This window comes from Hylaeus anthracinus, unplaced genomic scaffold (assembly GCF_026225885.1).
Source record: "Hylaeus anthracinus isolate JK02 unplaced genomic scaffold, UHH_iyHylAnth1.0_haploid 12002, whole genome shotgun sequence".
Lineage (NCBI taxonomy): Eukaryota > Metazoa > Arthropoda > Insecta > Hymenoptera > Colletidae > Hylaeus > Hylaeus anthracinus.
In genome coordinates, this window is record NW_026534349.1 from 9846008 (window position 1) to 9873542 (window position 27535).

The 27535-nt window shown below is 43.7% G+C and overlaps 2 protein-coding genes across 5 annotated transcripts in view; one reads left to right on the forward strand and one right to left on the reverse strand.

The window, feature by feature from the left end:
- On the forward strand, nt 1–27120 carry LOC128892093 (guanylate cyclase 32E). Its single transcript, XM_054152196.1, has 24 exons — nt 1–142; nt 421–581; nt 10248–10451; nt 10759–10956; nt 14380–14502; nt 14927–15122; nt 15523–15600; nt 16453–16697; nt 17181–17326; nt 18530–18668; nt 18758–18848; nt 20411–20616; nt 21164–21346; nt 21427–21531; nt 21632–21703; nt 22439–22604; nt 23166–23373; nt 23480–23614; nt 24188–24300; nt 24379–24530; nt 24621–24719; nt 24806–24950; nt 25028–25126; nt 25636–27120. The coding sequence occupies exons 3-24, from the start codon at nt 10263–10265 to the stop codon at nt 26412–26414; spliced, it is 3867 nt and encodes a 1288-aa protein (XP_054008171.1). The 5' UTR covers nt 1–142; nt 421–581; nt 10248–10262; the 3' UTR covers nt 26415–27120.
- The window catches only part of LOC128892137 (uncharacterized), a 258224-nt gene that overhangs the window by 218312 nt on the left and 12377 nt on the right, over nt 1–27535 (reverse strand). The gene's annotated exons all lie outside the window — the stretch shown is intronic.

Genomic DNA, 27535 nt, shown 5'->3' on the forward strand with positions numbered 1-27535 from the left:
CGCCCACGATCACTGTCGACCGCCGGCCTCACGTCGTTCATTTTCGCATCGGCGGGACGGTCGCTCGAATTTGAAACGTTCTTCCAGTACGACGATCAATTTGGAAAATTCTCGCGACGCGTTTCTGCAAACGCTCTCTCTGGTTATTAGAGAGCTTCAACTTTTTATCGAACCACGGTTTTTGCATTTTTCATTAGTTTGCCCGCATCTATCCACTGCTCCCTTGGATAACGTTATCGAGAAAATGTGCCACGATTAGAGGAAAAATAGTCGCCGTCGCGGGATTTCATTTCTATGATTTACAGTCGTCGATTACGAGGAGCATTCTTTCACGGCCTCGCGTGGTTCACGCGCTGCTCGCGAATTTCATTTCCGGGATTCTAGTTCGTTGCCGAAGGAATGTTTTAATTTCTTCCACAGTGTTGTTGTCGCGATCAACGAGTTGCCTCTGGCCCGTTCTACACCAGCGCGGTGGTTCGTAGGAATGTAACAGCGAGTACCGGCGGAGCTGGTGGTGTTTGAGACTTCCTGAAGACGGTCACCCGACTGGAGCGTTATTAAACGGGAATACGACGATCAAGGTAAGCGGAATTGTAATCTCGAAGAAGAGATATTTGCCAAAGAGAAATACGCGAGGCGCCACGGTCATTGAGACCGTTTTTTACGGTGAATCGCACGAGCGTTTATTCAGTGGACAAAAATTAAGCGAGACATTTTTCTGATATAGTTATATTATGTTATATGAATAAATAGACGAATTTCGATATCATTTTTCATTTCATTGTACCCATCGTTGTGGATGCCCTTTTCACTAATTCCAGTTAAAGTCATTCGAATTCGTATCACGTTCTACGGATTCTTTTTTGAACCATTAGAGAAAAGGTACGTCACCCACGCGCCAGCGATACAAGAAGAATTTATGAACGTTTCTGTCTGTGCCTGAACGTCCGTTTCTACCGGAACTCCCGAAAATTCTTGCGCCTCGAACAGTCTTGGTTAAAATGTAACCCATCAGTGTGATCGGTAACCATGAACTCGTGTTTAACAAATATTTTGCATTCTTGAACACGACATAATAATGTAAAGATCGAAGGGTGCTTCAAACTTTGGACACGTTGATTCATAATACTCCAGAAAATTTTCACTGTGATTAAATATTTTTACAGACTATTGAAAATTACATAATCAAAAATTTATCGTGGTATTTATTTTAGTAATTTCATCGAGTACTACTGAAAATATTCCTGGAAATTTCTACTGTGATTAAGTTTTGTTTACAGATTATTGTGGTATTTACTATGGTAGCTTCATCGAAATTCAAGACTCTCGTTCAAATTTATTTTCTTGTACTTACTTAACATTCAGAATTAATTTCTTTAGTTCTTCCAATGAAAAGCACCGTCACTATGAAGTGGCAATCAACGTGTTTAGCAACAGTCTCGTCTATGATTACTAATTACCTCGAGAACCCTACGCGCGAGCAATTATTACAAAAACAATCGCAATATAGTCAGTCTGGTCCATAGGCAAAAAACAACCAACGAATGGAACATCGTCCGACTAGAAAATAGAAAGGTAGGGTCTACGGTGGTGGTCCGACAAAAGTAAAAAAGAAACGAGAGTCGGAGGCGGAGAACGGTGATCGTGAATGACTCCCGGGTGCGCAACCGTTGCCACGTGCCGACCGAAACACGGTACAATAAATCACGGCCGAGTCTCGTGAGCGGTCGCATTCGGCTGTCCGAAGTAACGGCGTCGAAAATCTCGAAATTCGCCAAGCGACACCTGTCATTGGCGCCCGCGATCGACCGACGCGATTAAACTTTATCGATAAAGGTGTCAGAAACCGGGAAGACGGCTGCCCGTGTGTCTCTCTGTGGATGGACTTCAAAGCGCAATAACCGACTTCGAAGCTCGAATGACGGTTGCGAGGAAGGAATTGTCTTCTCGTGCAGATTTACCCCCAAGTTAGGACAGATTAGGAAGTTAGGGAATTAGGAAGTGGCGTAAAATTAAAACTTCCGTCGGACTCCAAACGAAAAATAAGGCAAGCAAATTCGAACATGATCAATTCCGCGTAAACAAAACTTAATCACCGTAAAAATGTTCAAGAGTATTATGATTCAACGTGTTCAAAGTTTAAAGCACCCTTCGATCTTTACATTACAACGTTATGTTAAAGAATACCAAATATTTGACAACGACGAGTTCGTGGTAACTGATCACACTCATCGGTTACATTTTAACCAAGACTGTTCGAGGTATAAGAACTTTCGGGAGTTGCAGTAGAAACGGACGTTCAGGCACAGACAGACACGTTCGTAAATTCTTCTTGTATCGCTGGCGCTGGCGTTTCGTGTTCTCGTTTGATTCCATCTTCTTGTATATGGGAGGCGCAGATTCCACATGTCTGTTCTTAGAAATAACAATGATTCTTCTACTTTTCGACTTATAGGGGAGGAAAGCATCGCGATCGATAAGAATTTCGATAATTTTTGTACATAATACATTTCTCACAACCTTTTGTATTTATTGAAGAAATTTGTCTAATTTAAATGAATGCTTCATGTTTCCAAATAAATTATAATTTTAAATATATACATGTGTGGAGTACATACTCGTGTACATATTTATAATGGAACATGAAGCCTATCATTTAAATCAGACAAATTTCTTCAATAGATGTACAGGTATACAGTTAGTCTTATAAATATTCATACTCTCTATGTCTATTACAAGAGTTCGTCTCAATTAATATATTTTTATAATAAAAAGTTTATATGGAAACATCAAACCTATCGTTTAATTTAGACTTTCTTCACTAGACATAGAAGGTACGAATATTTATGGGGCAGACTGTATAGCAGAAGAGCGGCCAACTAGAAGGATCAAAGACACTTTTATGCAAAGCCCAGAATCCTCCAAAGGATCCTTCAGCGATGTACAAGATCGCCTCGAAGATCGATGCACCAACTCGATCCTAAATCTAAAATGGAACATACGTGAGAATTTAAGTTTATCCGCTTGGGTGCCGTGATAGTGAGACAGATAACGGATTATCTCGAAACGGCGATTTCATTGAGGGTTCACCGCGCAGAACCAAGGAAGTCTTGGCGGAAGGAGAATCGAGCGTTGAACTCGCGTCGGAACAACGCTAACGGCGTGGGTGTTACGGCGATATTGCGCCAGGAACGTAAACGTAAAATAAAAGCGGAGTTTTTACCCTAGTTACCACGGGAGCGAAGCATCGACTCTGATGAACCCATATCCTCATCGAAACGCGGGATCTTGGAGCCCTGAAAGGCCATTAAAAGTGGACGAAGGCAAGAAACAAAGGCGTAAAATGAATATAAGGAGCTCGCCGCACAGGGAAACACACTTAGATTCGTGATGAAAAGAAATGGCGATTTTCAGGAATCTTTCTGGTGCGAAAGGAGAGATGTTTTTAAAAGCACGACGATCCCAGGACGGAAATTTTTGAGTCGAAATGGAAACAAACAGCGCTCGGCGACCCGAGCTCCGAACTGTCCTGCTGCTTGTCTGCGAAAATAAACAGAACGTCCAATAACGTGAAAATAGGGCGTGTAACTTACGTAACAGCGACAGATATTGCGAATCGCGTGCGACTAATATGCTACGTTTCGATTTGGCTACGATTTGCGCCATCGTCGCGGCGCGATCCTGGTCGCAGGATTTGTTTATCGACCGTAAACACGTAACCGAGTTACGATCCGTCGGTTGTATCCGATGATCCAACTTCTCGACGTCGCTCGAAACCGCGAAACCGTCCATAGTCTTTGATTGATTGTTCCCTGGCCGAGCGCCGAGCTTATCGAGCAATTACGTCGATCGTCCATTACCGATTCGGCGCGTTGACTAATTAGAAAATAGTCGGCGAATAGAAATTGAACGCATAGCCCCGAGGGCCGCGTCTACGTTGACGCAACCCGACCCGAGGCGTGCCTAAAATTCTCTATGTAACACTATGTGACACAGATTCGAGATCACCTTTTTCGAAAGTCGGCCCCCATGATCGCGTTGAGTCACTTACAGCCGCTCCGCAGTCGAGATCCCCATCGCAAATCGCGTTCATCCGGAATCACGCACAATTCTTATGAATCGAACGTTCGAGGCGCGACGTCGCGAAATCGACAGAAGTCGCGAAAAACTAGAAGATACGTAAACCGTGGAATTAATCCCTTCTGTATTTTATCGAAAACACGCTGGATTGCTACTTACGCCTGGCGATATTTCAGGATAGGTTCCAGTAGCGGGAAAACATATGTGACAGTAAGTGCTGAATTTATATTGTTTCTTTTTTTTCTAAATGTTTCTTGAAACTATGTGAACGTTTAGGTAAGGTTTATAGTCCCTTGTCTTAAAATTATTCCTAAATGTGTGGTTTTGTGGCGACCAGATTTCAATTGTCAAGAAAACAATCATTTTCAATTTAATTGTACACGAGTAAAGTACATAATTTTATTCTTTTTTGTGGTCAAATGAGGCCCGAGTTACCTCAAAGTTGACCCCATTTTTAACATCCTCCTTTTCCATAGAAACCGATAGATAGCACACGTGAGCGGGAAGCAGTCAAGCAGGTGAAAATTGAATAGAAATTTGAAATGATGCAATTTCTCTTCAATGCGAAATTTATTCTGGATTTCTCGGTGACGTGTCGAGACGATTTATGTACTATTGAAATATTCTTGATGCTCGCTCGTCGATTTGCAAACGACGTGACGGAGAGCTCAAGAAAATTTGAAAACATATCTCGTAAATCCGAGGGAGAAAGGTACTATCCGCTTCGACCTCGTCCATATTTTGCGCCGATATGAGTGACCCGTCGTCCCTCGGGCCGACGTTCCCTCTAACCATGCCTAGCGGGAATATACGCGTTGTTATCCAATACCATTCGCAGAAGCCACTCGTTCCCGTAAGGAATTGTTATGAAAAAGGAGCCGACAAAAGGGACTGCTTTATTCAGCTCGATGGTTCTTATCAAATGCCATCGGATGCAACGTGACAAGGTCTGTGACGTGCAGGCTACTCCGCCGACCTTACGAGCCGTCCTCTTTCATATATCTTGCTTGTTTCTTATTTTCGTCCCGGTTTATCCTTTGCATCCGAAATTTCTTTTTTTCCCCGAAGCTGATTACGTCTCAACCTCTCAGCAAAGAAATTGCGCGCTGTTTATATTCTATCGAACGTTTCGAATCCAAATATCGAGAACAGGGATCGAAATTTCACCCCTCGCGTCGAAAGAATCGATATCATTTGTTACCCAAACTTGCTGAAACCATGTACCATCCATTTTGATAACTCGCAAACATTGGCATCAACTTTCTTCGACTCGCCGTTCGCACATACACAATGTACTCCAGATTTCGCGGAAGGTCGGCGTTTTTCCCTATGCACGGTTCAACCGTGTAACGTTCGCTTTCGAGAAACTTCTAAATATAGTCACCGGTATGTACAACGTGTTCCACATATGTAATAGCAAGAGCTGGGTCTCGCGCGTAGAAGGCGCATTGGCGCGAGCCGCGGCGAATTGTAACGCGCTCGAGGAATACCCGAGGCTACCGACACCGGTGCTCCAAGGAAATAGTAGTAAAAACGTGCAGCCAGCTACATTACTTTCTCTTGCGACCTTCGTAAGCTGGCGAGGCGCTCGCGGATTTCGAAAACGCCTTTCCTCGAACTTTTCGTCGACGGAGCGATAGCCGACGACGAAGAAGAGGCTCGCGAGCGTCTCGTCGTCTTCGTTATTTCAGTCTCGTGCCTTATCGTTCGACACAGAGTTTCCTTCTGCTATTTTCAGGAAAATTCACGTCGCACGGCCGAACGCAGATGCTCGGGAAACAAGGGACGCATAATTCCGATCCTATCGCGCCGCACGTACGGGACGTCGCGATTAAACGCGATAAACCGCGCGTTAGGGAGAATATTTATTTACCCACGAAGCGATAAGGGAGGGAAATTTATCCAGGACAGGCGGAAATACGCGGCGTGAATCCCGCTATCGTCGCGAGCGTCCCGCGTTGCGATCCACCCTGGACACCTGTCGCTCGTGATTGGACTCGGACGTGTTTCCACGGGTTAAATAGGAATACCTGTCCATTAATATTAGGGTGGTCCTTATTGCAATGGTTTCTGAAATCTATGTTACGCATCACCTAAATACATTGGAAACGCATAAGAAAATATTCCTGCAAAATTTGTCCTTGCACGGTATTTAAAGGATACGTAACATAGATTTCAAAAATTATTAAAATCAGTACCGCCCTAATGAATATTCATCCATATTTGATTTAGTTTTTCAGATGTTCGTTCAGAATGAACCTTAACGGGATACTCTCTTTTTTCTCGTTTAAAAATTAGATTTCCTTGCATTCTCGTTGCACGACTTACTTCAATGCGGAAAACCAAGGAGACGAATGGCTCTCCCTTTGGGATCGCAAGGTGGAGAGGAATTTCAGAACTTTCTTTCCAGTCCGTTAAAAGGAGGATTAAACTCTCGCGAACGAAATAATATGCTGAATTCATTAAGGACATGCTAATGATGCAGCCTTCGGCCCTTTCTCGAGTCATCGTCGCGAGGAACGATATCGTCGATTGTTCACGACGTCATAAATCTGTTTCCGTGGACTCTTAATGTCGTCTTGTTTACAAACCCAATCCCGATGCACCTTTCACGATTTCTTTCGTCCGACAAAGGAGAGAAAATGTCATCTGTGTAACGGTCATCTTTCATCGTTATTTTAATCGATGGCAAAAGTTGTACGCTTAGCTTTAAAAATTCCAAAGACGTAAAGAAGAAATGTCGAATCTCTTGTGTTACAATTACATGGAATGACGAATTATAACAGTGAAAGTTATAGGATATCTACTCCGATAGTAATAACATTCGAGATATTCAACTATTAAAATAAGAATTGTATTCGTCAAAGCGACTCTCCATTTGAGACACCCAGTATGTGAGAAAGTAACGTACCTAATGGATTTTTATAATAAAATTATTGGCCTCGTTGAAAGTCTACGGTCCGGCCGAAGTTTCCAAAAGCCCGATAAAGATCCGTTAGGGCGGAAGATTCGATTTCGATGATTCGACAAAGAGAAAAAAAAAACACGATAACGTCATGTTAATTAAGAGCGTGGAACAGCGGCGCACGCAACGTGCATGTTAACGATTGTAGCGGTAAACGAGAGTGAAGGGATTCGTAATAAGACGTTACATGCCAAATTTAGCAGACCCGCATGGTTTAGCACACGTTGCCCCAAAGCTGCACGAATTACTGCAAAATTAAATAACCCTCTCAAATTTCCACAGTTCGCGAGAGTCTCGAAATTAACGATACAATTCTCTGATAACGAGTCCATTTATCTGATGATTTCAATTTCTCTTACAGTTAATAGTTGCATCACGATCGGGTGCATCGTCTGGGGAGCTTCTTGCAATTGGAATTCTTATTGCACCACTTTAACGAGTATTATTAATTCGTATGGTAATATTCAGGTTCTCCTCGCTAACGAGGACGGGCTTTGGACGTCCCCTGAACCTCTCTGCTACCGTGTGGTACTTTCAAGCTTACCTTTGTGCTACGTCTAATCACCCCAGAGCTACGAATTTACCATTATAAGCTGATGTTTCGATGAATCCCATCTATTGAAACTCCGAGCAGGATCGCTAACTAAGTTGTTTTATTGACACTTTGAGTTCCGAAGAAATTAATTATTACTGCTGATAGATTTTCTGCGTGAAACCTGGTGGTGACCGAAAGTCACCTCTCGAGTGCAAAGAGTTTACAAAGCAACCAAAATCGTGAAAAATAAAAGAGTAGCGAATAGTTGCGCTTGCCGTGTCAGTGTTCGATAAAAACCGTAAACGTATCGCGAGAAACGAGAATTTAAAAGAGCCACACGCCAACCCAGATTAATTTGTTCGGCTGGCTTTGATTCGCGTTTCACAATTAGCATGTAAATCGAGGATGGGAAACAGCGCACGGTGAAAGGTGTTCTGCGTCGATTTTGTAGTTCGATCTCTTCCAGGCCGCTAAAAAATTGCGAACAATGTCACCTGGGCGGAACATAAATCTCCGGATAGGTGAAGGATGCGCTCGTACGCGGCGCGAGAACGAAACACACCTCGATTGAGATTTTTATCTGGTTAATTATCGTCGGGCATCGAGCATCGCGACGGTTTCGATGGCTCGAGTGCGCATACCCGCGAGTCGATTCGTGGCCACGGACTTGCCGATTCCGGTTATGACAATTCGCCCTCCGAAAATTAATTTCCTGGGCCGCGTCTCTTTTCGCGTGCGCTTAATAAACGTACACTCCTCGTTAATTATCGCGACGGACCCGAAAGTCACGATACATTCATTATCGTGTCGAAGTCGCGCCCCGAAAGGCCCCAGAAGGCGTTTAATATTGGCACACACGCTTTCTGCCACATACATCGAGGCGCGCGCATCGTGTTTTTATACAAAAGCAATTCAACGTAATGAGGCGAACGACGTCTTAACGGTCGTTTAAGAAATTGTTACGTAATTTGAAAAAGCTACCACGAGACGGTGCTTTCCACGATTCGACGTTGAAAAGTCGAATGGAGAAGATGATAAAAGTGTACACAGGTGACGTTCGTCCCATGTCTAATTTTGTTCTATTCTCTCGCTCCAAGTTGAATGTCCATCGCTTACCTAGAAGTCGCGGCGTGGAGCCGTCTGGTCCCTGTTCGACCTGTTATTAATACTGCTCTATTTTAATAATACGTCAAAAAAGACGAGGTCGTCGAGCAGGACGTTAAATAGGCACTGTTCACCGAGCACCGATTACGTAACGAGCTTGTTCAGGGAGAACTCTCGCGAGAGACGGAAAAGAACAAAGGAGGAGCAACGCGTTGAGTCAGCGCCATTGATTAATAACACCGGCTCGATTCAGGCGAACCGAGCCGCGGATAAATGATTATTTTCCTACGGTACGCTCGTGGGAATGTCCGTCCGTTTGGAATTACGCTGCGTGGTGGAGAGACATTGCTACAGAAACGAGTACATCCGATTGCGTGAACCGTGTGTGCTGGTGCACGAATGTTCGCCAACATCGGATGCAATGAATGATACACGGTGTGTATGCGATGAATTTCGATGGTATTTATAGTTTCCAATATAAACTACAGAATTGGACACACAAGGCTGCCTTATTCGCATGTACTATCGAAAGCAAGCCCACCAACGTGTGAAGAATGTAATACGCGAATGATAATGGAACTTATCACTCTCGACTGCAACAAAATCCCTGGACATCGGATTAAACGCCACTAACTACCTAGGCGCAATTAATTCAATGTTAAGCTTAAAAAAAATATAGAAAACTCGACAAATCGATGAATTCTTGACATTCACACTCAGGGATCAACTCGAACATAATTGAATCCGCTCTAGAAGTAGTGTCTGCTCGCGATAAAATATGATCGACTGATGAAGCGGTTCTCGTTTGCACTCTGTCGATAACATGTGCTCGATCTTTCGGTAGCGCAACGTTTTCCCAGAAGAAAGGAAATTATAGTGGCCCCAGCGGCTCGCCGACAACGAAAGCGAAATGTAGGAAGAGGAAGTGTAGCACTCCATAGGAGATTGATGGTGTTTATTGCATCCCCGTCGAGCTTACTGGTTTCATCCATTACCTTCCCTATATCTTTCGTTCGCAAGCCCGTGCTTTTAGTGGCCCTCCTTGCAAATAAAAGCATATACGCTGCGGAGGAGGGACGAATGCATTCCAAACGTGTCGGTCGGGGCAGCAGATGTATCGAAATTGCGCGAACGGTGTACAATAATATATTTCTCTTGCTTGTGTGGTTGTGGACTCCGTAAGGGCTAGCGAGAAGCTATCTTTGAGTCTTTTTGTATGAAAAATCATGCTACGGATTGTTTCAAGAATTTATGAGTCTATTAAACCTTTTTCATATTTTCAAAAATTCACTCCTCTACGTCTCTGAAAAAATATACAGCAAAAACCGTCCCTGCAGTCAAAGATTCAATTAACGCTAAAACTGTAAGTCGAATTTTTGTCTAGGACTATTTGAAAATATTATGTGTTCAAGGAACATTATATCGTTTCGAGAAGAAAATACATATTTTCCTGCACGATTATTGGCGAGGCAAATTATAACCACAGTCTTGACATCGATAACGCTACGTCCTCGACGTTGCAACGAAGTTTTCCTACAGCGCAAACTGAATTAATCTGCTAAGGTTTCGCAACTGGGCATGTTGCTGGCAAACGTGGAGAGGGCTTGTCTTTTACTAACGGCGATCCACGTTTTACTCGATAAGGGCGCCGTCGCGGAGACCTTCACACTTGGGTACATCACCGGTTCGAAAAGACGTCCAGGGGACTTGGAGTATCAGCGTCCTGGTTCCCGGATATCCGGCGCTATATCTCTCGCCGTGGAGGAGGTAAGCGACCCGTTTTTCCCTGCTCGAATGCATCAGCCTAACCGCAATTAGCACGGAAGTTGCTAATTAAGACCAATGAAATTGAGGAGCTCCCTTCGCGCGATTATCGCCGTCTATTTTGAACCAGGCGACAACGCACGGTTGCCGCGTCCTTGCCTTCGTTCCGCATGCAAAACAAACCTAACAGGGGAGCTCGTTTACAACAAAATCGCCAAATGGTCGGCGAGTTCGAATAAACGTGCGCCCAATTGGGCAGAGAATTCAATTCATGGGGGGGGAAAAATGTAGAACTCCTGGATTTTCCTAGGTCAACGCGGGTGAACTCGGTCGCCGCGGACACAAGCTCGATTTTCTCGTCGCGGAAACTTATGGAGAGGAGGAGACCAGCATTCTGATGACCGCCGACCTGTGGACGAAGAATATCAGCGGTTACATCGGCCCCCAGGAAACGTGCATCCACGAGGGAAGAATGGCGGCGGCGTTCAACCTCCCAATGATATCTTACGTATGTAGCCTCCCTTTTCCTCCTTGATCCTTACGTAATTCTCACAAAGCGCCGTGCTCGTTTCGGAGATCGAACGTCTTCGATCTGTTCCCGTTCGACGAACGAAGAAACTAGACTTCTCGAAGAGTTCTCTCCTCGAAGAGGGTTCGGAATTTAGCGGACAAGACAGCGGAATCGGAGAAAAGAGTAACGATGCTCCTTTTATCCGTGCTTCAATGCGAAAAGCTTTCTCGGTTACGTAACCACGGATGGCTTTCTAGTACATACCAAGTTGGTACATGCAGTCGAATGAAATTCGAAGAATCTCTCTTGACGAGAGGTTTTGCTTTTTCCAACGTGCTCCTGCGGAAACACTTTGGTCAAGTAACGAGTTGCCGCGTGCATGCTTTTCCCCGAAACAACGAGTGCATCTATAGGATCGAGACATTCGAGGCTTGGAAACTATTACCTAGCCATCGATTCGGTGTTATTTACACAACGTAATTGTAATAGATTTCTTAACTCTTTGCACCCTGCGTCATCTCGAATCACATTACATTAAATTGTCTAACTTTGGAAACGTGTCTTTTTTTTGTATCATTAGACTCGATTATAAATTCTGATAGCTTCCTGAACATCAAGGATTTATGTTTGGGGTGATGTCGATGCTTCAAGGAAGCTATAAGAATTTATAATCAAGTCTAGTAATATTAAAAAAGAAATAAATCCTTTATGTTTGCAGTGGTGTCACTAACAAGATTTGTTAGACTTACGATGTCTCCTCACACAATTAATTTATTTTTCTACGCTGTTCATATATGAATTGTATTAGGTGCAACAAAGTTTGTGTGACAGGCGTGCTAATTGAATCTATCGATCAAAGGGACCGTCCACTTTCCTCGACGATTGCTCGAAACAAAAGTGAAATTATTGGCTGCCGTTTCTCTTAAATCCAACCTCGCGCCGTTCCAGCGCGTAACGAGTCACTCGAAAAAGAGAGAACAGCGGTCGTAAAATATGTAGCACGCGACGAAAACAGATATCGCTCTCGTATCGAAACCGTTCCATTGAAATTGAGAACCGTGCACCTCTATGTAATATCACGAACGGTCCCTGAGCAGCGTTTCGTTCGATCGTTTTTTCGTTTGTTCTGACGTGATCTGACGGTCCAATGCGAGGTTTGAGCTCCCAGGAGCGCGCCGGGCCAACCGAGGAAATAAATTATTCGCCGACCGTCGGGGAATACGAATGTGCGATGCTGAGGTTACGACACGTTTAACCCATTCAACGCCACCGAGTCCGAGCGTCGGACGGTTTATCTACTTTGCGAGTCGCCCATTTTCGCTGCTGGAATTCAGGCGGGAACCGAGTTACATTGTAACGGTGCCGTTTATTTAAAAAAAAAAAAAAACACGAGAAACTTCGGCTGAGATTAATTGCGAGAGCAGTTACGACGGTATCTTCGGTATTGTACGATACGATTTGGCGTGGACCCGACAAATAAGTCGTTCATTGCACGAATCGATTAACTCCATAAAAGGTTGAGAAATGCGACGAAATAATGTACATCGTTTTTTAAAATTCTTTTTTTTTATATAAATTCAAATACATATTATAGGATGCATGTAGCTTTCATCTCCCGCCCCGGGTGATTGACACTATCACCCCGACAGGGGTGTGTCTTTTTGAAGATTTTCCTCTCCACCACGGTAATAGAAAAAGAAATGTACCTTTCATCTAACGGTGGATCGGAACGGTTCATCTAACAATTTTTATGTGACTGGTGGAGTTAATCGATTTGTAGAGTGAACGGCTCAAATAATTAAACGTTTTCAATTTCTTGTTCCAAGGTAAGAGTGAATGAGTTTTATTCACAAAGGTTAGGAGTCGTATAAGTCGACTAAAATACCTAATGCATCACCACTCCTACATTTTGTATATTTATTTAACTCTTGCATTACTTTGCATTTGCTTGCATACTTCTCCCCATCATTCTCTATCGTTCCTATTTGGAACGATAACAGTCCGTTGGAGCTCGCTGGCTATACCTCAGATACCTCAGGATTGCTAAGCCCGTACTGTAGCCACGATTATAGCAACAGCCCCTAAAGCTTTGCTTTAAAGTATCTCGAAAATGTATTCGTACAAAAAATTTCATTAACGATCGGAAGGGTCTAACAGAAAATTATAATGGAACGCGTTCCATGCGAAAGACTTCTGTTTGTAACACAGCACAGCGATTCAGAAGATGGAATTCGTGGAAAAGGGAAGAACGATTTAACGTAACTGGCGGCACAGCCTGTAAAAGACAGGAGAAGCAGTGAATGGGAACGGCGAAACTATTTCTGCGCGCGATTCATTAGATTTCTTTTAATCTCGCGACTGTCTCGGAAGAAGCTGCGCCTTCGCCAACGATAGAAACGAGGAAAAAAAACCCATTTATCTCTCCGACGAATTATCCAGATCATTGAATAGCGTCCCCCTCGAACTCGGTTCGTATTGTCGAAAAGTACTGGAATGTTATTTTACGATTCGTTTAACGCGAGCCACCGCTTTCGAATCGACTCGTGGAAAATTAATCGCCTTGTCCCGCGAAATAGGTATTGCGATTCGTTCCGCCGTCGCATGACATGGGCTACTCAATCTTCTTCGTTCCGATAGATTTCTTACTGTCCCCCGATGAATCGTTCTTTCTCATAACCTCTCTATATCGGCGAAACAAAGTCGTTACCGTTACTTATATTTTTAGTGGATAACCGCTCGATTAATTTGGTTCAGGGATTCTCAAACATCGCTCTCGCACGGATCATCTCCATACAGGGAAATAAGAACTTTTTAAACTGAATAAAAAATACCTTTTTGAGAAAAACTTATAGTCTGTAAGATATCCAATTAAATGAACGAAAATTTTTAATTATCAAAGTTATGACCGTGACATAGAATATTGTAAAAAAAGTATGAAAATAGACAAAAAAGAGAGTATTGTTCTAATATTTTAAATATCAACTTTTCTCAACCTACAGGTTCCCCTTTAGTAACGATAAAATATAATAATAACTTCCACCGATACATCCGCAATCTGGAAGACGGCACAGTTTGAGAAATCTCGATCTAGATCGTCCAACAGTCCGATTCGCTAAATCATTGTCCACTTTTCGTCGCTTTTTCATTCGGTTTTCCCTGACCCGTTATATCGCGAGTCCAGCCAGCACACAAATCGCGGGCATTACGTGTCCCTCGCTCTCCAGCCTAGTAATAGACCAACCTAGAAACCTAATGCAAATTTGAAACCGACTTGCGCGTGGCGTACGCCGCGCCATTTATCTCTACCTGCCGGCCGTGTTCACCTGAATTCCGAGCCGTAATAATAACGCGCGGAATAAAACAAACGTGCTGCATTCAGGTCGAAAGTTTTCATCGGCGAACGCGTTTGTCTGCTTGTAGTTCTGCACGCATCACGAGCCCTCCGACAAGAAGGAGTTCCCAACGTTCGCGAGAACCAGACCGCCGGATACGCAGATCTCGAAGTCGGTCGTTTCCGTGCTGATGGCCTTCAACTGGACCAAAGTAAGTAAAAGAATCGTTGGACGATTCGAGTTCGCGCGGTACTTTCAGACTTTGTTAGAAATGACCCGTTCGTTGCACGAATCGATGAACAACATAAAACAAACAGTTGAAAAATGCGACGAAATATAAAAAGTTTGACTACTCTGACACTTAAGTTTAAGATTTTTTAAAAGCTCCATAAAACAAAAGGTTGAGAAATGCAACGAAATATAAATAGTTGTGACTGACCAAGTGCTTTGACACTCGAAGTTAAGATTTTTCAAAAATTGAAGGTAGTCGATTTGTGCGGTGAACGGCGTAAATGTCTGTGGGATTCCCGAAAGCGATTTCTTCGGCATTCGAAGAGATTTAAACCCGAAACCTGACATCCAAGGGATAAAAGTACACTTTGCTCGATATCACGCGGTTCCTTTAAAACTTCTAGGTGACGTTCCTGTACATGAACTCGACATTGTTCGAGTTCAACAAGATGTCGACGATCGCGAAAACTATCCTATCGTCGTTCGAGACGGCAGGCGTGACCGTCAACTACCTTCGTTGCTGGCAAGAGCCTTATTACGTCACCTACATGACCAATCCTTTCCACGAGCTCGTCAGAGAGACGTACCTGGAGACCAGAAGTGAGTAACGAAGTAAACGGATCCTTCCTCCAGTTTCCAACCCCGGTTAACCTCCTTTCTTAACGTACTAGCGATCCGAAAGCGAACAATTGTCCCAAAAATCACGCTTTGCACGCGGCCGAAAAAATATAGGCTACCCGCATTTCGATTCCTCCACCAGCGACGAGCATGTCAACATGAACGATTACCCGCATGTGACAAGTGCAAGAATCTCGCGTTGTGAATAGATACGGCTCATAATTTCGTCTCGTTGGTCGTTGGCTATCTATTTGTGTTTATCCGGTTTCTAAAAATAATCCCGGTGACCCCTTTCGAACAATTAAGAGACGAGAAGGGAATCCGGCCAACGTAAAAGAATTCGAGGAATTAACCGGCTCGAAAACGCCGTCGTCTGTTCCAGTTTACGTGATTCTAGGGAATTATTATGAGCACATGGGTCTCTTGATGGCTCTGGACGAAAGGAAGCTGTTGGAAAAAGGTATAAATCCGCTGTAACATAATCAGGTACATATACTTAGAGAGCAGTGTCACTAGTCCTAGCCTCGTACCTGGTGTTACGCGAGCTAACGGGCAATCTTTCCGAACACCCTTCTCCAAGTCGACGAGAAACGAAAAGGTCGTATACGAACCCATCTCCAAACGTTGCGGAGGGAAACACGATTGCTGTGTGCGCCCAGAACGACACATTTCGGGTTTTACGTAAAAATTATACAGTGCAATAAAAGAACCAGACATGAAACGAAACGTCTGTCGTTTGGTTATACGAGACACGGTATCTTATTTTTGGCATAACTCGATAACCAATGGAAATAGATTCGCAACGTGTACGACATTTTTGGCTCGAGACATGCCAAACGTTCTGCAAAGACTTGCCGAGTATCTCGTGGAACGCCGTGTACAGCCGTCCTCGAACGAATCGCGATCGAATTCAAACGCTTCTAAATTGTGGATTATCTACACGGGGAGTCTTGTCAGAATTGGAACGTTTACATGTGTCCTTTATTTCTAGCGATAGGAAAGAATCTTTTGGGCAAAAATAAATTGGTCTGAAACTAATCGACGTATAAGTAAACTTTAAATATAAAAAACTTCCGTCTTATCGTTTCCTGTAAGCTGATCTTTATTTAAAATTCACATCTCTACGCCTCTCGAAATTTCCAGCAAAAATCGTTAAACGCATACAAAGGACTCTTCGTACCGCTATCAAACGCATCTCCAAAACCATTAACGATCTTACGATTAAGAAATGTATAGATTCGACGATCGCGTACATTTCTCGTTAAATTCTCGTTCGCGGAGAAAAAGAACATCCCAGAAATTGGTGTCGCAGGGGACTACTGGGTGGTCGGCGTCGATATCGAGCAGTACGACGAAAAACAACCGGACAAATATTTTTGGGATTTATGGCAGAGGAAGACGAACTCGTCCATCCTGAAGGCGTATCGCAGCTACTTTAGCGTGGTCGCGTCCGCGCAGATATACTCGACGAACTTCACGCGACTGGTGAACGAGTACAGACAGAAGCCACCCTTCAACTTCACTAATCCGCTCCCGAACATCAGTGACGTCGTTCAGGTGACTATTACAATCGCTTGCAAGTGATTCCTTTCGAGATGCGAGTAGATACGATGCAACAATTTCGAGAAGAAAACCATTTCACGCGATTAGAATTTTTTAACCGACTTCGAAAAGGAGGAGGTTACTCAATTCGACATGTGTGTACATATATATTTTTAAACGACTCTCGATGAGAAATTGAAGAATGATCAAGAGTTGAGACGTAGAATAGAGTTGAGGTATCAGTGGAAGTTGAAAACGTGATTTTGTTCTTAATATTGCAAGTTCAACCAACCTATTGCTTATTCCACGTCTCAACAAAGCCAATAACTTGGTTGAGACTGCAATATTAAGAAGATACCACGGTTTTAACTTCCACTGATACTTCAACTCATGAATTTCGACGAGAAGGTCACCTAATTTATGCACGCTGAGAATGAAAGGTGAGGCGATAGCGTTCAATCTTCGAACGTAATCGTTATTTTTTGTGTTATAAAGCAGATCGTGCCAGAGACGGCGTATCTTTACGACGCGGTGCACCTGTACGAAAGAGCGTTGCTCAAAGCTCTGGACGAGGGTCGAAATCCGCGAAACGGCAAGGAGATGGTGGCGACTCTTTACGGGTTTCACTATCGCAGCGCCATGGGGTACGTATTTACAAGATTGAGCCGCGGAGCGAATAGCAAGATCCATTCCGTTTTCTATCGTCCCGTTTTAAGATATGCAAACCAGAGTGTCATTGCGAGATGATAGTCGAACAGCGATCTCGCGGAAAAAACGACGGAAACGAGCGACTTGGAAACTCGTCGATGTATTTTCGTTTGCGGACTGTAACGGGGTCGAAGTAGAAGGAAGCACGCCAATTCGTCACTCCCGTGTCTTTCTGCGGAAACGTCGCAACTTGGTGATTAATTGTAGCCGCAGACGTAACGACGTACCGCATGACAGGCTCCGCGACTATGGTTGATACAAATGTTTAAACCATTCATTGCCAACTACGAGATGTCTCGTATTTCAAATTGATTGCAGTTACTCAAGGGATAAGATTATAGCCTTTAAATTTTCTATTTAAAACAACAAATTTAATATCACTTTTTATTATCGAAATAATAACCTAGATTACACATCTGTATTAAATCTTGGCGTCCAATCTTTGGCGTCTATCTACCGAGATTTACATGTCTATAAATCCAGCATGAGATTTATTCTAGAAAATGTGTTCTAATAAAAACTTTGCAACCATCTATGACTCCCGTCAACTGCTCCGTCTCTGTATATCTCCGCATACAAATATCTCATGGCATGTTTTTCACGTTAAACGCACGCTTCTGTTGCACTCGCTTTCAAAGAATTAAATAAACGACTAGTATCGTTCGTTGAAGTATAGTCAGAGGAAAATTGCGTTGCATTTTAATTGTCACTACGAGAAACCATATTAATTACGCAAGATCGTTAACGCGAGCAATCGAACAAGAATTTACCCGGGTCACAAGGTCGACATCGTTTTAATTGTCACAAAAGTGCCGTGCTTTGCATAAGACAATACAAAATGCGTGACGCTAACAAAGCAGCAACGATCGTTATCCCGATGACGCAAGCGTCTAGAATTATAATTGACCCTACAAAATAATTAAGCCTTTCGCGTCGCCGGACGGCTATCCATGTTCTCGATGGATCAACCAGAATCTCCGCATTATCTTTCTTCAGGATGACCGATACATTTAATCAAAGAACAGTCAAGTGAAGTTTTGTTCAAATCCTCCGTTAAGTAAATTCACGAAACAACTACCTTAACACGAGTTTACACACCTTTAATGCGCTTCCAGCTGTTACAAGATATGTCTCCGCAGGTACATGGTTTACATGGACGAAAACGGGGATGCGGAAGGTAATTACACTCTGATCGCGTTGGACAATCGACCGCCGAAGGGACACGGTTTATATCCAATAGCGTACTTCGTGGGGAAAGAGAACGGCACGAATCTGCCAGTAAGACGTTCAGCGCTTGTCGAGCGATCCTTTTCGATCGCGATGGTCTTTCCTTAAAATTCCTCATCTGGTTTCTTTTTCGCTTGTAGAAACTCCGATTGATGAGAGAAATTTCTTGGATCGGAGACGGACCGCCGATCGCCGAGCCTCATTGCGGATACCACGGCGAAAAATGCAACTGTACGTATAAAAACTTAACGGCTTTATCGTAACCGACGTTTTCAGATTCGGGATAACTTGGCTGAGAATCGTTCGAGATGACTCGGTTATAAGGGTATTCTGAGGAGTTTAGAGATAGTTGCAATTAAAACAAACGCGTATGGTAGACTATGTTAGATCGAAATAATTGCTCGGGTAACAGTGCTCGTAATTACGCATAATTACGACACTGTTCGAGGTCTGACAGTGATCGACACGAAGTACCCACTCGCAGCAACTCGATTGCAAGACGATTTCAACGTGTGAGAGAGTTACGTGAAACCATTGGAGCAGGAATACCTAATCATCAATTGTTTTTAGAATACACCGATCCGTCTTATCGTAAAGGACATAAAATCGTTAATCCAAGATGTTCGGGACCTAAGAGCTAGCGGATGACACGTTTCAAAGAATGATAAATGGCTCGTGAAAATGCAAACGGGATAGAGACAATTCTTCTTCGAATTATCGTTCGTCGGCTTTCACTCGGACTTTCAAGAAAATACATCATAAAGTTAGCCGCTCGCTACCTCAAAAATTTACATATGTAAATCACTTAAAGGGGAATGCCTCTTGCCCTTCCCGCGGTACCTTTTTCGTTTCCCTTAATTGAGATCGAATACGTATCCCGGCCACGTAACCGCGCGCGATTATCAATGATGCAACGATCGTCCGTTGCGTTCGCGACCGATTTAAACGTTCGAGACGGAACATCGAACGGAGGGTACAATTAAAAAAGAGAAGGGGACGAGGCAGAACATCTCTGACCCAAATTCTTCGGGGCCACCGACTCGGACCCGCGGAACAATCGAATCGATCACTTTTCACGAACGAGATCGCGGAACTTCAGGATTTCTGACAAGTTTCACTTCTGGGATCACTCGAGATCCCTCTACACAAATACAATGAGTCTCATAAGTATTCGCACACTATACATTTATTGAAGAAATTTGTCTAATTCAAAAGAGTGGTGAAAAGTGGTGAATAATTAAAAAGAAACAAAAATCCCATGCGTTACTCTTCGTGTAATGCCCTGAAATAGAATGAGATAATGGTCAGACACACTACGCGTATCGTTACAGCTATGCATACGACTATGCACATTTTCACTACAACAGTCTAATAGCTTATAAAAGAAATGAAGCCATCGAGGTTCAATACGTTGACCTTCACGTAACATTTAGTTCGTTTCATATTACCAGTTTTGTTCCTTTTTAATTATTTAACCATGTTCCCGGACTCCGACCGCTCTGAAACTTTAATATGTGTCAGCTAAATAACCGATCATCATTCCTGAATTTTTCAACGTTGACATTCGTTTTCTTAATATCTCTCCTTACTCTTATCGACTGGTTCCACTGCTGTTCACAAGGGGTATCGGTATGCGCCCAGATGCAGTCTACCATTTTTATACTCCTTTTTCTGAATTTTAACGCAGCACACTAATTCCAGTTACGATTAAATTAAACAGAGTCGATAAGTGGAGAAAACGTGGAGTCTCTGGAGACTCCAGAAGTTCTCCTAGGGTTAATCTGATCTTTCAGCTCACACGGGAGAGATCGTCGGCGGAATAGCGGGCGGATTTCTGCTGATCATCGCGGCGGTGTTCCTGGTGCTCTACAGAAACTGGAGATACGAGCTGGAACTGGACTCCCTGCTCTGGAAGATGAACTACAAAGACATTCAGATCAAAGAGCAGAAGGACGAGTTGGTGGGAGTCAACGAGGCGCCTACCAAATGCAATTCCAAGGTAAATGCTCGCCTCCGTTCGTTCGACGTTCCTACTTTTCCTTCTCTCTGTGTTACGTTTCGCTCGTTTCCCTCGACCCGTTTCATCCCGAGGACTTTTCTACTTCCGCTTCAGAAAGTTCGCTATCAAAATGTAAACGACACAGTCCGGATTTTTGGCACGTGAAAACAATCCTGCGATCCCGAATCTGTCGCACTGATTCGAATCGAAGCGTAACCCAACGTGGGTGTAGTCAAGCAAGTGGTAGGACTGAACTACTACTTTGCTCTATGTTCTGTTTTGTTTTACACTCGATATAGTCTATAATATGGAGTTTCCTTACCCCATCTAAAATTTCTTCTTCCACTTAAAGCAGTGATATTATTAGTTATCTAGAAAGGACCGAATTTTCTTCCTGCGATCGATCCTGTGATCAATGAACCCCGACTCCAACATACCATCTGATATCGCACGTATAAAAGATATACGATCATTACTTTCATTTAGGCCAGAGAAAACGCAATTTCCTTCTGATAACATGCTAAAATAAAGATTGTTCCGTGGACAGGCAACGACGCAACCCATCGTGCGGACCAGCCAAGTCTCCCTGAGCTCGAACCCCGACGCCGACTTTCGATATTCCATGATTTACACGCAAATAGGCGTCTATAAGGGGCGGATATTCGCCGTGAAGAAGGTCCGGAAGAAATCGATCGAGATCACGCGCGAAATGAAGAAAGAGCTGAAAGTGGTGAGTACCGTGAACACTGACGAGCCGTCGGGTTTCGAGGTCCGTTCGCCGACATGCAAATTGAAGGATCGTTTCCTCAGATGCGTGACTTACGACACGACAATTTGAACGCGTTCATCGGCGCGTGTACAGATCCGCCGAACATATGCATCGTCGTCGAGTACTGTGCGCGCGGCAGTCTCAAGGTAATCATCCAACGCAAGATTGTCTGTAATTTCATAAACGAAAATCCCGTGCGCCCGAGAACCGCGCGTAATTTCTTCCTCGTCCTTTTTTTTCGCGCAGGACATCTTGGAAAACGAGGACATGAAGCTGGATAACATGTTCATGGCGTCCCTGGTCGGCGACATCATCAGAGTACGTATCGTTCGCACGGGCGTCTTTCTCTTTAAGAAAATTGCTCTATCTTTAGCACTATTGCTCCATTCGAATCTCAACTTGGTGATCTCCCTATTGCAAGATAGAATTAAAAAGCACAGGTGAACCGGTACAAGCTCATATACGCTGCTCTAAGTCTTTCTTCTTATAGTATTACTCTACGTATTAGTGTTTACACTGACTATGTGAATTTTTATCTAACACCAGGTACATCTCAAGCTTAATACTCTTTCATTGCTCTGTTATTTTATTTCTCCATTAAACATCCCATTACAAGTTGATTCACGAATCTGACTTCGGCATACTCCTAAAAATCTACTTAATATTCACGACGCAACCCAACGTTTACATCAGTCTTACACTGCACTCCCATCGTCGAGAGGTCTTGCTTTTACTAGAATTATTGAAATCGGGAATTTTATGCATCTCGATAAAACCATTCGAGATGAACGCGTCATCGGACATAGATCCTTGCGAGTTCCCACGGTCGAATAAAATTTGTTGAATCGTAATCCGTCCGAGAAAAGTTTCCTTTCGACCAGCCGTCGTTCGAACTTTCGCGAGAGAATATTTCAAACTTTCCTTACGAGCCTCGTCAGCTAGACAAATTTTGCCAATATTTTCACGCGCGACAAATCCCGTGGAATCGTCGGCCATAATCGAATTCAATGCTCGACGTTGACGAGCTCACGTCCACGTTCGCGATTTTTCCAGGGTATGATCTATCTCCACGAGTCCGTCATAAAATATCACGGCTCGCTGAGTACATCGAACTGTCTGGTGGACTCCCGTTGGGTCGTAAAACTGGCGGATTTTGGATTGCACGAGTTCAAAAAGGACGCAGAATGCGAGCCATGCGACGTCATGAAGAGATATCACGGTACGCGAAAATGGAAGTCAACCCTCGCGAATAAAATCGTATGAATCGATTTTAACGCTAGGTTTTTTAGGCTTACAGATTTAAAATATCTTTGCTGTATTTTTTTTTTTTTTTTTTTTGACGTTCACTGTCTAAGATCCTTTTGATCTGGTTTATATCTATTATCAAAGTGATTTGAACGTAAGCTTGTCTCTTGATGTGGATAAAAGTCAGCGTTCCTTGTGAAATGAAATGAGCCTTTGCGCTCGAGGCACTTTTTTCCTGGTATCCACTAGCAACTCGAGATGCTGTTTTAACATGTCAGTGCCACGAATGATAAGGTTTTTAATATTTGAGAATCAGGTCACTTTTACTTCACCGACAATAGTTTTATTTATGATACTTCGAGTTCTAAAGAAATGGAATCCAAACGAACATTGTTGCTGGTTGATTTACTGCGTCAAACCTGGTCACCTCTCGAGCGCAAAGGGTTAAAATAACCGTATATCTCCGTAAACCTAGCATTAAATTTATCTACGTGTAACCTGATCCCACCAGCGAATTCGATGCGAATTCTTCCAGGTTTATTGTATCGTGCTCCCGAGCTGTTACGATCAACGGGAACCTTAGAGCCAACTGCTCGAGATTACCAAAGAGGAGACGTTTATTCCTTCGGTATCGTCCTGTACGAGCTCCAAGGACGACACGGCCCATTTGGGATCACGGAATTGTCCGACTCGCAGATACTGAAGAAAGTAATCGCGAGGGAGCCAGAGGTGAAGCCGTTCAGGTATTAAGATTACGGCCGGCGATCCGTAGACGGCGAGAGATAATTAAATTTTACGCGCATTTGTTTCCACCCTGTCAGCTACTCTATTTTCCTTGAATTATCTCAGACCGCCGTTGGATCAGCTGGAGAACTGTTTCCATTTCGTGCACGACTGCCTGAGAGAGTGCTGGGCCGAGGACCCCGAGATCCGTCCGGATTTTAAGATTATAAGGAACAAACTCAGGCCGTTGAGGAAGGGCATGTGAGTTTCACAATTCGCGATGCAAATGAGCCGTTCGCTGCGCAAATCGATTAACTCCACCAGTCGTATAAAAATTGTAGCATTACTGACGATTATTTCTTGGCTATTCTTTCTTATTAATTTTATACACCGTTAAATGAAAGCTACATCTGTATTTACGCGCTTTACGATATTTATTTCAATTTATACTATAAAGGGAATTTTAAAAAACAATGTATATTATTTCATCAGTTTTCTCAACTTTTTGTTTGATGGTGTTAAATAAATTTGTGCAATGAACGGCTCACATAATGAATAACGAACGAGGTGGTAGGAATTTTTCAGAGACTTTAAGCGGCTACTTGGTTTGATCACGAGTCTAATCGAGAGCTAGAGTAAATCGCTCGGTCTAATATTTAGCGATGGAATCGAATTCGATATGCACTCAGTAAACCAAGCAAAATCCGAATGAATAAAACGTGATATTCAATTGTATATTAACCTAGGCACTCAACCTACTAGTTCACTGTCAATACATAAACATTATTCAGAAGTACACAAAAACTTGAAACGAACAGATATGCCTGTTTTCAGGAAGCCAAACATATTCGACAATATGATGGCCATGATGGAGAAGTATGCCAATAATCTGGAAGCCCTGGTGGACGAACGAACAGACCAATTGACAGAGGAGAAGAAGAAAACAGGTCAGCGTTGCCCCAAAATCGTTACCATCTTCAAAACCGATCCATGTCAACCACGTTGCAAAAAATTTCTACTTACAGACGCTTTACTATACGAAATGCTGCCTCGTTACGTCGCCGAGCAATTAAAACGTGGCTACAAAGTGGAGGCCGAAAGCTTCGACTGCGTTACCATTTATTTCAGCGACATCGTTGGATTCACCACCATGTCTGCCGAAAGCACACCTCTGCAGGTGAGATTTCCATAGCATACGAATCTAAATCAACTTAGTTAAATCCAGCTAAAATCGAATCATCGCGTATCGGATTCCCTTCGTTTCCAGGTGGTAGACTTCCTAAACGACCTGTACACCTGCTTCGACTCGACGATAGAAAATTACGACGTATACAAAGTAGAAACAATCGGCGACGCTTATATGGTGGTGAGCACGAATGAGCACTCGAGAATCGGATACAATCGCAAGGTAAATAGACTATTCGCGGCGTCTGACGAGCTGCTTCTCAACAGGTAAGCGGGCTGCCGATACGGAACGGCATTCAGCACGCGGGAGAAATTGCCAGCATGTCCTTGTGTCTCCTAGACGCCGTTAAGCAATTCACCATTCGGCATAGGCCCCTCGACAAGCTGCAGCTGCGAATTGGTATACATTCCGGTAGGTCCGGGGCGAAATCAACAATAGAATTTACGACCGACTCGATCGCAATTGACACACTTTTACCTCCGCTTCAGGTCCCGTGTGTGCCGGCGTCGTGGGCCTGAAAATGCCTCGTTACTGTCTGTTCGGCGACACGGTGAACACCGCCAGTCGAATGGAATCCACAGGATCGCGTGAGTAACAACGCAGGCAACCAACTATATTTATTTAGAGATTGATCTAATATTCCAACGTCGATATCACTTTCACTGCCTTTGTTCAATCTTCGTCGCTGTTATTACCACGATCTGATAAATGAGCCGTTCGCTGCACAAATCGATTGACTCCGCTTTTTTGAAAATAACAGTGTAGTCATAACTAGACTACGGATCTTTATGCATTTATAGGAAATTTGAATGTACAAGAACCTACAAAATGCAAACAATATCCAAGAATACAAGAAAGATTGAAAGTAAAGTTCATGTTATGATATTTGCGGAATAAAATAAATTCCTATTTTTGTAGGTACGTTCGGAAAGATTTTATTTTACATAATGATCCGCAGTCTAGTCATAATTTTTTCTATTTATAATAGAAAAAACATGCCTTGAAGAGCGATAACAGTCGAAGTGACGAAGTACGCAAACTTACATCTTTCGCGGCTATAATTAACATTATAATCTCCACCACGTTTCCATTTCAGCGCTAAAAATCCACTGCAGCGCCGAGACGAAGGAGCTGCTGGACCAGCTGAACGGATTCAGTGTGGTGGAAAGAGGGCTGGTCTCCATGAAAGGAAAAGGCGAACGTCTGACCTACTGGTTGATCGGCGAGGATCCGATTTTAAGGGAGGAAAGGAACACGCAACGGGAGAACCGACGCAACGGTTGCTCTAAAAGGAAAAGCACCACGAACAACCCTCTGATACCGCGAAGTTCCCTGAAGAACAAATCCCTGGTGAGGTCCACCTTCATGAGGTGCTCTAGCGAGTCGCCGAAGCGACTTCGTTTCGCCAGCTCCGATCAGCTGGACCAGAATTGCTCGAGAACCAACAGCCAATTGGAGGCCATAGCCGACACCAGCCCGTGCAAACCTAAGCTGTCTTGCGCGACGAGGTTCTCGTGCACGGACAGCTGGAAGTCCTCCAGTAACTCATGTCCCTGCGTTGAGAAGCTGTGCGATCAGGAGACGCGAATCGACGCGAAAGACTTGGCGCTACAGAGACTGCGATCCGAGGCGAAGAACGCGCGCAACAACTGGACGATCGGAAACGAGGGCTACTTCCCGCTAGCTGGTTCCAAGAACTTCCGCCTCGGATCGGCTGGGTTCGCTCAGACGACATGCAGGTCTGCTCCGAGCAGCCCCAGGCACAGCACTCTTCTCTTAAACTGCCAGAAAAGGACGGCGCAGTCCAACGAGGAGTTCGACGGATGGGACGCCACCGCGCCGCTGATTTATTATCCAGGAGGACGATTGGATTAGGATTATTTCCTGATTATCCGTCAGAAACGAGATCTCTATCTCGATTCCAGACGATGGCTTCCCGGCCGACTACGAATTTATTCGATCGAAGCCCTTCGTGTAGGAAACTGATGCAGTGCGGTCAGAGGAACGAGCAATTGGTACTTAGCGCAAACGATTACGGTAGTTTACGCGATAAACGGAAGTGGGACGAATCTGCGAACGCTTTGTTGACAATACGATGCTTCTTTACCGACCGACGATCTTGTAAGAGAACCGCTCGGAAGGGTAGAATGTCTCGATACGAATGTTATTAGATGCAACGTTCCCTATTGTTATTCGACGACTCCAAACAAAGTAGGTCAAGTTTCTATACGGCACGATCGAAATAATGCCGTGCGTTTTATTTCTACGATCCAATCGACTCGACAATCACGTTTCGTTACGGCATCGGATCTACGTCCCACCGAACAATTACACAACAGCAGTTGGTCAATTAACGAACGAATAACTAATAGGTGGCCGGCGTCGTGTATCCATCGATATGATTTCTCCCTCACCCGCAGTACACGATGTACCAAAGAAGACCGTACGTACAAAACGAAGATACCTAACACATGTATTTATACATTATTTATAGCATATGTAACTCGTACGCGGCAATCAGCGCGCTGTAACGGTAGATTCCACGCATTAGCTTAGACAATCAACAAGGCTCGTGCTTTTTATTCTAACGCGCCGTTTCGGGGCTGTCCGCGATCAAACCCGATAGAAACACGGGAGAAACCTTGGTCGTCCATCAAACGTCCTACGGATCTAGTATTAACAGCATTATCTAGTGCCGGCACGCAGCACTTAAGCCGATTATTTATAGAGTAATATATGAACACTAACGATTTGAAGCTTGATATGTACTTACAAAATTTTTCTCTCGACGATACGTGTATCTCACCTACTTAAACGATCTATCTATCGTGCATCGACGATGTGTAAATTTACTGTCCAACTTGAAATAAAGGATGTCATTAATCTACCACGGTGGTTTCATTCGACGAACAACAGAACGATGAAAATATTTTGCCAAACACGGATGACGTAATACGAGCGATGGGTATCTTGGAAATCCCCGAAAACAATTTCGA